At 36.6% G+C, this 12500-nt stretch overlaps 1 protein-coding gene across 2 annotated transcripts in view; it reads right to left on the reverse strand.

The window, feature by feature from the left end:
• The window catches only part of LOC144959054 (uncharacterized), a 136088-nt gene that overhangs the window by 8115 nt on the left and 115473 nt on the right, over window positions 1-12500 (reverse strand). For both annotated transcript variants that reach the window (XM_078891408.1, XM_078891407.1), the window contains exons 9-10: window positions 7135-7229; window positions 4186-4330 (exon numbers count right to left, since the gene is read on the reverse strand). In XM_078891408.1, coding sequence (XP_078747534.1) covers window positions 4186-4330; window positions 7135-7229 — 240 coding nt within the window. The remainder of the gene's footprint in view (window positions 1-4185; window positions 4331-7134; window positions 7230-12500) is intronic.

The raw sequence follows: 12500 nt of genomic DNA on the forward strand, positions 1-12500 counted from the left end.
GTCAAGTTGAAAAAGTATGAAATTTGAGAAGAGTTCTTGAATACCTTTCCCATACATCTGACCATAACTGCATGAAAAATCACCCGATTTACTTAAAATAAAGATTAAAATGGTCTGGGGAAATATTCTTTTTGAAAATGATAAAAATATGCAAATCAAAAATGTTTCATCTTCCGATTGATTATGCCATGCACTGACACAAATTTCGGACACTCTCCAAGTCTGTTCAAGAACTGCGATGAATGCTGACGTCTATAAGAACTGTGTTGAGAAGGAATTCGATTACCCTTGGTTTGAATTTGATGAATAATGTATGTTTGTCAAAGTGAAAATTGTTATCCTGTACGTCATATGATGCCAATGTACACATCAGTCATTCATCACTGTGACAGGGCACGAAAGGCCAAACTATTGACCTAGTAATTTAGTAGTCTACTGCCGTTTTTTTTTAAAACACAGTACATATAATGTTAACCAAATAGCACATTCTGTGTTCTTTAACAAAACGGCAGTATAGTATTGTATGTAATGTTGTATTGTATTGTGTTTTGTAAGAAACTGCAAGCTAATTCCATTCCAAGCAACTTGTACTTGTTTGCAGGTCTGATAACCCGAGTTTCTATGGGCTCGTTGTTTTAATAGAAATACTCTCAAACCAACGTAAAATATTATCCATTACAACGCTGTTAGATCAAGCCCATAAAATCAAACCTGCTCATAGGCGCTGTTAGATTCCAAGTGACGAGGAGTTGCCGGTTAAATTATTTTTAAAAATTATTTGACAATCGAACATTATTTTAACCATTAAAAAACGCCAAATTGGCAACTCTGGTAATTTTATGAGGAGAGATAAATTTCTTATAATAACTTTGCTTCAGTATGAGGCCATGTAAACATGTTTGAAATAATTAACGAGTTAGATATGTCACAAAATAAATGGTCGGAGATGTTTAAATAAAGACAACATTGTTTTTATGACACTTCTCCACATCTTTATCAAAAGAAGTTTTTAATAGTTGGAAGCATTTCCGTATTAAGTCCGACGTCCTCTTGACATTCAAAATGTTTACTTTGAAAAAGCAGCAATTCAAAAGATGTAATTGATATATGTATATATATATATATAATATATATATATATATATATATATATATATATATATATATATATATCCTATGTATTGATGTGCACATCGACGTATAGACTTAAATACAGGTCTGATAACTCAAATTGATATAAGGTAGTCATTGTTGAAATGAAAATACTCTCAAATCACCGCAAATATTATTGTCCATAATAATGTCAAATCAAGCTCATAATCTACGTTCGGTTCATATAGACCGACGTGTACATATTTGCAGGTCTTATAACCAAACTTCCATTGTATTTCACGTGCATAAATTAGCAGGTCATACAACTGGACGCATTTATGGGCCTAATTTAATACTGTTGTAATGGGCAATATTTTCCGTTGACTTGAGAGTTTTTCCATTACAACCATGAGCCGCCCATTATAATTTGGTTTATCAGACCTGAAAATAAACACACGTCGATTGCATCCCATATTTGAAATAAAAAACATCATTTCTGTTTATTTCCACAACGATACTTGATTAATTCGAATTGATTTTATATTTGTGTACAACAAGGACAAAGCAATACAAATTTACGAAGTAGAATTGATGAGGCAAGACCAGTATCTATTTTATGTTAAAACTACAACACGGAGCACAACAATGGTGTCTTTTGTTTACAATGGAAACTCATAAACCTCTACTTTGAGTTGGTGATGGTTAAACAACAAAGGTTGTCAGAATGCCTTACAGTTACATGGCTTTACATTTCATGGCCTTTTTCATTATAATGGATTGGCACTCATCTATAAATAGAACTGTTGGATCTTCTATTATATAGCGCAATATCCACTAAGATAAAAAATCTGAACAAGTGTGTATAACAGGTGCCAACAAAGCAAGCAAGAAAATACAACCCCCCCCCCCCCCCCTTTCCCAAACAAAAAAAAAAAAAAACAAAAAAAAAAATACAAAACATCAGCCCACCTCGACTCTTACATCAGTGCCTGCTCCCTGGCTTCTTTATATCCACTAAACGTACTCAAAGCGCTTTACAAAGGGTCCCTGAACCAACAGCAACACGTAACATAGAGAACGAGAAGTGACGCCTGTGAGGCGACATTTCCGACAGAGACAACGCTGTTAACGGCCAGGTACTTATTTTACAATTGAGTACGGTGAGAGAATGTGAGCCTTTTTATCCAAAGAACCAACTATGCGCCGGGCGAGGCTTGAACACAGGACCTTCCGATCCAAAAGTGAGTGTCATACCACTAGACCACATAGCCGCACCAAAGTTGACGCCACTCAGATCTTTGTTATTGTTTTTAGCCAGCAATTTATATGAGAAGTTCTCAATAAATTGTATTAATCAGGTTAAAACGTTTAAGGTTACATATAATTTTGTGTGTTCGTACATTATTTCCGGCTGGCGAATGTTGTGAGATCTTAAGCTGAGCGCAAAACATCAATATGTGTGCATTGTTATTATTATTATTATTATTATTATTATTATTATTATTATTATTATTATTATTATTATTATCATTATTATTATTATTATCGTACAAAAATGAACATAATAAAAAAAAATAACGAGATACAAAACACGGAATCCTTTGGGTTCAAAACCCTTCCACAGTCAATAACTAAAACAGTTAAACTGTTAAATATAACTTTAAATCCAGACAGTTTATATAGTATTTCGTTCTTTAATTTCCACATCTGTTTTGTTTATTGTTGTAGATCAATCCCTTTTCAGTCCACGTTCTAGCAGCACTGTATTCAATAAAGCCCCACTCGCATCGCTCTCAGAGATCTTTAGAGACGACGATAGCTTAGAGTGCTGCTATGTGGTCGGTTTAGTGGTATGACACTCGCCTCCGGATCGGAAGGTTCTGAGTTCGCATAGTCGAGGCCTTGGAAAAGGTTCTTTACTCACATTCTCTCATCGTAATCATGTGTAAAATCAGTACCTGGCCGTTAAAAGCGTTGTCTCTGTCGAAAAAACACCATTTGTAATTTCGCCCAACAGGCGTCTTGTCCTATGCTCTTATGTTGGCTAGGACTCTTTATAAAACGCTTTGAGCAAGCCTACTGCGTCTATATAAAAGTTCAAGGTTTTTTTGTGCCCTATGTGGTCTAGCTGTGTGATATTCGCTTTCAGATCGGAAGGTCCTGGGTTCGGGTCCCGCTCTGAGCGGCTCATAGTTGAATCTTTGGAAAATTTTCTTTACTCACATTCTCTCACCGTGCTCAAGTGTAAAATAGTACATAGCCGGTAACAGCGTTGTCTGTGTCAGAAGAAATTTGTTATCTCCTAACATGCGTCATGCCTTGTCTTACATGTTAAATTTGCTGTTGGCTATGGAACCATTGCAAAGCGCTTTGAACACGTTAGGTGTATATTGCGCCAAATAAAAGCTCGTTTTTGAGGTTATTTTTTTAAAAGGCGTCATGTATCATCTTAAATATTTAGTGTTGCTGTGTGCTTGGGACCCTCTGTAAAGCGCTATGAGCACGTTTAGTGGATAGTGCCCTATATAAATACTCAATTAAAAAAAATAGAATAACAATATCCAACCCTGAATACAATGGGGTAACCCGTGGTCTTCCTAAACTAAAGGCCTGAAACTAACCAAAAAATTACGTCTCAAAAGAAGACGATGCGCACCAAACAAACGTGAAAAGTGAGATGTTTGTGAGAAGTGCTCAAGGAATCAGGAAACGGATGATTCGATTGGTTGAGTTACTGGTTGCAACCGTGGCCTTCGTAAAGTTATGGCCTGATACTGACCAAAAAATGACGTCATAATGCCAATCTTTTGCCACAAAAGAAAACAAATCGTGAGTTGTATTCAATAGTTCAACCAATGAAATAACTTGTTTCCATGAGCTCTACTAACAACAACTCACTAGGCGGTGCAAAAACCAAATAATGACGTCAAACTGCCAGTCCTTTTGGATTTCAGTATCAGGCGAAAACATAACGATGGCGACGTTGCAACACAAAATTCCCCATTTTAGCGTAATCTTAGTCTTCTTTTATGATGCTTTTCTTATGGGTTATTATCAGGTCTTTTAGTTAACGAAGGCTACAGTCAAGTCCTACCTGTCTTTAGTTCGTCGTACTGACAACAGAAACCAATCCGTATTCCACAAACCATCGGGGTGGGGCTTATTTTCTGGATCTCCTTGTCATGACTCACAAATGCAACACAACCGACGTTCTCATTTTTTTCCAATCGCCAGCTCTCCTGGTTTAAAATAATATGTAGATGTTCAAAATCTATTTTTAGGTAGTCTGTCAATACTCATGTTAATAAATATACTAAATAAATAGAATAAATAAATAAGTAAATAAATAAATAAAACTAATAAACTTTATTCATTCATGGAAATTCATTGTCACAACGTGAATAGGGTTTCCAAGTCGTAAGCTCAATCCCTTTGAATAATACTCTTCAACAGTCGTAACGTCACTTCCTTCCTAATGACGCATGGTAACTTAGTAACACTGGCTCTAAATTATCGGAACAATGGCGAACGCCCGAATGAAAAATTTCTCTGGCAAGCATAAAGGGTATCCAGAGGGAAAAAACACATAAATTTGATAAGGTTTTGACTTTTACACATTCTGATCACAAGGCATATGAAAAGTTCTAGCCAGCATGAAAAATAAAAAGTAATGATTTTCTTTGTTCAGAACAAATGCGGCGTGACATCAGACTATTGAATCGTATTGAACCGCATTTCAGTTTAAATATGAAGCATAATGCGTGTATGAATAAAAAATGAACAATCGGTGCCGTTCCCAACTTTGGCCCCCACTTTCTTTGCAAGGAACCAACCACTTGGTTGCAAGCCGGACATGACGTCAAACTTTGGAACGCTATTACAAGAAAGAATAAATACGTGTTATTAAATGTGCTTACACATCAATATCATAAAGCAATGTATAGTAGATAAAATAGTAATATTGTTAATAGTAAACGTGCGTCTATAAAATTAAAATTGACACATAAAAATATGATATAAATGTTTTGTATAACATACGATTTTTTTATTTGTTTGTATTTATTACACGAGTTATTTTTATCGTGCCAAATAACAATACAAACATGCGATAAAAAAAACAAAACAAAAACAAAACTAGTTTAATAAATACAAAGAAATAAAAGAATAATATACAGGTCTTGACCTTTTATTGGATTTTCGGACCGAGGGAGGAGCCCGGCCTTGGAGGACAATCCCCAAGGTTACGAAATAGGGAATGGGATTAGCAGAAGAGTTGCGTCCCTTGATTGGACGTCACCCATAGTCTGTGACGTCACCGGCGGAACAGTTATTAGAGAGAGAACGTCATGTTGGTTGTGCGCATGCGTTTCTGGTCCTCGCTTCCGGTGAAAGCGGCTTGAGACACTTCAAAACCAAATTGACGTTCTCTCTGTAAGGTGACGTCCAATCAAAGGACGCTACTCTTCCGCTTATCTCATTCCCTATATTCAAAACTGGTCAAAAGCTATTATTCCACCCCTTATTTTGGAAAACCCAATCTTTTCATAGTAAATGCGTAATCGTTGAATAATGCTTTGTACCCGTGGTATAAAATATTCATTCAACGATTGCAGAATATTTACGCTTAATTTATTGGCTTAAATAAACTAACTATCTATGAAAAGACAGCTGATTGTTCATTTAAAAACAACATTTTAGTGCACGTTAATATAACCTTGGGTCAAGGTCAAAGTCAAATTGTCATTCAAGCAGGTGTAGAAAAATACAAATGGCGAATGGAAGCTATCTACTCCGGCCATGCACCCAAAACCATAAAAATTCACAACCAATACTCCTTCAAGCTGGATTATCTTTTATTGTTGCTGTGGTTGTGCGGATATGCGGTCTAGTGGTATGACACTCGCTTTCGGATCGGAAGGTCTTGGGTTCGAGCCTCGCGCTCGGCGCATAGTTGAGTCCTTGGAAAAGGCTCTTTACTCACATTCTCTCAACCGTACTCAGGTGTAAAATGAGTACCTGGCCGTTAATAGCGTTGTCTTTGTCCGAAAAATTGTAATCTCGCCTAACAGGCGTCGTGTCCCGTCCTACATGTTAAATGTTGCTGTTGACCAGGGACCCCTTGTAAAGCGCTTTGAGCACATTTAGTGGATATTGCGCTATAGAAGCTCAATTTTTAATTTTTGTTTGTTTGTTAGCTCAACAAGGGTTTTGAGGCCGAAACGTCCCGTCTTTGGTACTTTGTTCTTTTTTGAAGCTGTTATATTCATGTTTGTTACAGTCCACAGCTTCTAGCATCGTAGTATCACTTTGGGTATGTGTATTAATAGCCGAGAGATGGTTCGAAGATGACGTCACTCAGGTCTTTGTTATTGTTTTTTGCCATCCGCGTTTTTGAGTAATGCTCACTGAACTGTATTAACCTGACTATAAACGTTCATGGATACACACAGTTTTGTGTGTTGGTCCGTTATACTTCCGGATGGCAATGTCATGAGCTTCTCAGCCAAATTTTATCAATTGATAGAACGAAGTTAGCGTCACTCATTTATTTGTCATTGTTTTTTACCATCCATGTCTATGAGTATTTCTCACTAAACTGTATTAACCCGACTATAAACGTTCACGGTTACACAAAGTTTTGTGCGTTGGTCAGTTAGACTTCCGCATTATACTTCCTGTTGTGAGCTTCTTAGCCATGCGCACAGTATCTATAGATAGTATGCGCTTGGCTAAGAAGCTCATAACATTGTCATCCGGAAGTATAACGGACCAACACACAAAACTGTGTGTATCCATGAACGTTTATAGTCAGGTTAATACAGTTCAGTGAGCATTACTCATAAACACGGATGGCAAAATAACAATGACAAAGACCCGAGTGACGTCATCTTCGAACTATCTATAAACAATCACAAATACAGAGTATCACAAAATTCTGACACCATTTCAAGCGGTGCTTTTCAAAATTATTCTACACAAAACTCATTTTATTGTATACATTCATTGGAAGGTGTTGTCCACACAAAACTCATTGTATACATACATTAGGTGTTCCGTCGTTCCACACATAAATGTTCTCTTCCTCTGAGAAGCTCAATCCTACCCAATAGGTCTTATTACCACTATGCCCATGAACATCTGAAAAATGATAGCGTTTGGGAAAAGCTGAATTACATGTGACCAAGTCTGTGAATCTGGTATCATATAATAATACGATGATCTTTATTATCCAAACATGTCAATTTGTCATTTGGTTTACAACGTGTGAAATTAAAAACACAATACATAGATAAACAAAAATGCATGAATAAACTAATATAATATAAACATCAAAACGAAAATGACGTTTCATAACAGTTTTGAAAACCCATACATACTCTCTTACTCACACGTACACCATCGCACCCCCCCCCCCCCCCCCCCCCCCAACACACACACATACACACACAAACAGATGAGAGAGAGAGAGCGAGAGAGGGGGGACAGAGAGAGAGAGAGAGAGAGAGAGAGAGAGAGAGAGAGAGAGAGAGAGAGAGAGAGAGATAGGAGGAAGAAGAAGAAGAAGAAGAAGAAGAAGAAGAAGAAGAAGAAGAAGAAGAAGAAGAAGAAGAAGAAGAAGAAGAAGAAGAAGAAGAAGAAGAAGAGAGAGGGAGAGAGAGAGAGAGAGAGAGAGAGAGAGAGAGAGAGAGAGAGAGAGAGAGTCTGCGTGTGTAAGGTATATGAGATGTAAAATAGCCTATTTGTAAAGACAGGGCCTTTGATTTCATTTTAGTAAAACAGTATCAATGGAGCCATTCATCGGGATGAATTGTTTTTCTTTTATATATCAAGAGGTTTGTCTACAAAATGATGAGAGAAACAACTACCAGATATCGATTCAGTGTAAGTACTCCCAACTCATTGTCATACTGTACTTACTTATCGGAAGGTTGACACACAACCTACGTACTAAAAATAATGGCGTCTGTTGTTGTCAAGGGAATTTGACGAAACAAATTCGATATTTCAATGAAATCATCATGATGTCCGATCGATCTCATTATACATACAAACCATCTTCGCTGAAGTAACGGTGACACTCTCAGACCACCGCAATGTCCCAGGTTTGGGAGTTTTTTTTTCCAAGACGCGGGTTATTTTAATCGATCGATACTTGATATGTTGAATGACGAGTTTCTGGCCAAAAACAACATTTATATTATCAGGATTTGATTATTGTAATTCTCTTTTGGCCGGGATAACTAAAGATAAGATGTTAAAACTTCAAACAATTCAGAAAAGTGATGCAAAATGGATTACAAAACAAAAGCGATATGAAAATTCGTTGCCCATTCTGTTTAAATTGCGTTGGTTGCCAGTGAAAGGAAGGGTTGAATACAAGATCGTCCTTATCTGATTTAAATGCCTTAATGGTTTAGCATCTAGGTAGCGGAATGAATTCATAAATGTCTATTCTCCATCTAGAAAACAACGGTTTTCATCTGACCACACTAAACTTCAAGTTAACACAAATCAAGGGAAGGCCACGAAGAACATGGAGAAGAATTAAAGAAGCTGTTATACATAGAAGTGGTAAGACCTGGAATGAGATTAAAAAAATTAGCTCAGGATAGAGAAAAATGGAAACTGTTTGTCTGTGGCCGATACCCTGACCCAGGGTGAAAAAGGCAATGATGATGATGATAGAGAAGGATGGAAACTGTTTGTCTGTGGCCTATACCCTGACCCAGGGTGAAAAAGGCAATGATGATGATGATAGAGAAGGATGGAAACTGTTTGTCTGTGGCCTATACCCTGACTCAGGGTAAAAAAGGCAATGATGATGATGATAGAGAAGGATGGAAACTGTTTGTCTGTGGCCTATACCCTGACCCAGGGTGAAAAAGGCAATGATGATAATGATAGAGAAGGATGAAAACTGTTTGTCTGTGGCCTATACCCTGACCCAGGGTGAAAAAGGCAATGATGATGATGATAGAGAAGGATGGAAACTGTTTGTCTGTGGCCTATACCCTGACTCAGGGTGAAAAAGGCAATGATGATGATGATAGAGAAGGATGGAAACTGTCTGTGGCCTATACCCTGACCCAGGGTGAAAAAGGCAATGATGATGATGATAGAGAAGGATGGAAACTGTTTGTCTGTGGCCTATACCCTGACCCAGGGTGAAAAAGGCAATGATGATGATGATAGAGAAGGATGGAAACTGTTTGTCTGTGGCCTATACCCTGACCCAGGGTGAAAAAAGCAATGATGATGATGATAGAGAAGGATGGAAACTGTCCGTGGCCTATACCCTGACCCAGGGTGAAAAAGGCAATGATGATGATGATAGAGAAGGATGGAAACTGTTTGTCTGTGGCCTATACCCTGACCCAGGGTGAAAAAGGCAATGATGATGATGATAGGAAAGGATGGAAACTGTTTGTCTGTGGCCTATACCCTGACCCAGGGTGAAAAAGGCAATGATGATGATGATAGAGAAGGATGGAAACTGTTTGTCTGTGGCCTATCCCCTGACCCAGGGTGAAAAAGGCAATGATGATGATGATGATTTTATTGAGGGAGATCGTTTTCAGCCCTAACACTTGGTTGTCCTCCAATTATATGGAACGTTCTTCCCATGGCTATCCGCGAAGCATCACGTGTCGATGTGTTTAAATCAAAGCTTACACATTACTTTTTTACAAAAAAACATATTTTTATGTTTCTATCAATGCTTCACGTTTATTTGATATTATGTATTTATACATTCAGAAATAACTGAAAGTGTGTCACTGGGTGGGGTTCCTGACCTCCCATAGTGGGCAATGAGGTACATACTGTATCTTCTTTACACTTATATCTGTTTTCCAACATGCTTTCTGTCTTTGTCTTGGAATGAGATAACTTGGTTTTGTCCTGGCCCTGGCTTGGAGGGAAACAGCCAAATGCATAGTTATTGTTTTGGGAGATAATGTATTTTTCCTTGTAAATCATCTCTCTGTTATGTATTATTATATTTGTTATTTTGAATTTATAATGTAAGCATTTGAGTGTATTCCTCTTTGTTGGGTTCTGTGCTTGTGTTTCGATGAGACTTTTAGGTGATGTCAAACTAAGTACATTGGTGGTGTGCTCTTGGAATCTACATCTGATCCCTATTTGTTCCTAGTTTCCCTTTGTCTTACTTTCTCTTGGGTGCTTTAATTGTAATTCTAGAACTGTTTACTACCCCATTTTGTTCCTTTTTACTGGCGCTGATATAACCTAAATGTGTTGCGAGCGCTGTAAAACCCTTAAAAACAAAAAACAAAAAAACCAAAAAAAAAACAAACAAAAAAAAAACAGTTTGTCAGTTTGTGTGTGTATGTATGTATGTATGTATGTATGTATGTATGTATGTATGTATGTATGTATGTATGTATGTATGTATGTATGTATGTATGTATGTATGTATGTATGTATGTATGTATGTATGTATGTATGTATGTATGTATGTATGTATGTATGTATGTATGTATGTATGTATGTATGTATGTATGTATGTATGTATGTATGTATGTATGTATGTATGTATGTATGTATGTATGTATGTATGTATGTATGTATGTATGTATGTATGTATAATGTATGTATGTATGTGTGTATGTGTGTGTGTGTATTAATGATATTTTAGATTGTCATTGATGAAACTGTGAAGTGCATAGAGCATGATCTAGACTAGTGCTATATATTATTATATCATTATCATTTTAAAAACATGTTTTCTCGGAGTACAGGAACAAGATAAAGACACCAACAACAGGTTTGATAATGATAAATTAGAAATTGACTTTTTAAGCAAAAATCGATTTTCGTAAATGATTGAATTACGAAACCATCCATCATTTTTTAGCCATCATTTTTAGCTTGAAGTGCGGTCTAGCGATATGACACTCGCCTTCAGAACGGTAGATCCAGAGTTCCAGTCCCGCTTTGAGCGGCGCATTGTTGAGTCACTGGAAAAATGCTCTTTACTCTCAATCTCTCACCGTACTCAGGTGTATAAATGAGTACCTGGCCATTTATAGAGTTGCTTCTATCGGGAAAAAAATATTGTAATATCGCCTAACAGGCGTTATGTCTCGTCATTCGTGTTAAGTGTTGCTGTTGGTTAGCGACCCCTTGTAACGCTCTTTGAGAACGTTTAGAGGATAATGAGCTATATGAACTCTCGAACTTGGGACTTCGTGATACCCTCAAGCCCTATCGGACAAATACAGCTGGTTGTTTGCAAATACATGTGGTCTACCATTATATCAAAAGCTGTCAATTCCCTTCCGCTATGGGTTTGATTTAACAACTTTTTGCGTTGGTTTGAGAATATTTCCATTACAACAATAATTTGGCTAGTCAGACCTTCAAAAAAGTGCACGTTGTTAAGGGCGTGGATCACATATTATGATTGTTTTGTACAGAAATGGCAGGGCTTACAAGGATTAAGTCCTGCTGGTGGTGTACCGTTATAGTGGAAGCTGTCAACTTCCATTACATAGGGAATGAGATTAGCGGAAGAGTAGCGTCCCTTGATTGGACGCCACCCATAGTCTGTGACGTCACCGGCGGAAAAGTTATTAGAGAGAGAACGTCATGTTGGTTGTGCGCATGCGTCTCTCATCCTCGCAGCATGCGCACAACCAACATGACGTTCTCTCTCTAATAACTTTTCCTCCGGTGACGTCACAGACTAAGGGTGACGTCCAATCAAGGGACGCTACTCTTCCGCTAATCTCGTTCCCTATTGAGAGAAAAGGTATTAACAATCCAGTGACAGGAAAAACGAGACACAGGATGACGACATCAAAAGACCTCATTGAAGCCATCAGGAAAATCTATTTATTTGAAGAAATCATTCTTCCTGATATGATTGGAGGGTGATTTTGTATAGGGCTGATTGATGTCTCAACACCGGAAACTAACGGTTGTATCCGGCTGTTTCACCGATCAGTCGGGTAGATCAATATTGATAAAAGAAAATAAATGTATTATTGTAGTCGTTATCCTCCAGGCCCAGTTCAAACTTGTCACGTCATTAATAGCAAACTGTTTCCATCTAAAATTATTTTTATTATTATTATTATTATTATTATTATTATTATTATTATTATTATTATTATTATTATTATTATTATTATTAATATTATTATTATTATTATTATTATTATTATTATTATCATCATTAATTTTATCATTATTATCATCATCATTATTACTATTACTACCATTAATAATAACAATGATGATGGTAATAACAAAAGTAATAATACTGATAATATAAATAATAATAATAATAATAATAATAATAATAATAATAATAATAATAATAATAATAATAATAATAATAATAATAATAATAATAATAATAATAATAATATAATAATAAATAAA

Source organism: Berghia stephanieae, chromosome 13 (assembly GCF_034508935.2).
Source record: "Berghia stephanieae isolate SIO BIC M18660-M18661 chromosome 13, UCSD_Bste_1.3, whole genome shotgun sequence".
Classification (NCBI taxonomy): domain Eukaryota; kingdom Metazoa; phylum Mollusca; class Gastropoda; order Nudibranchia; family Aeolidiidae; genus Berghia; species Berghia stephanieae.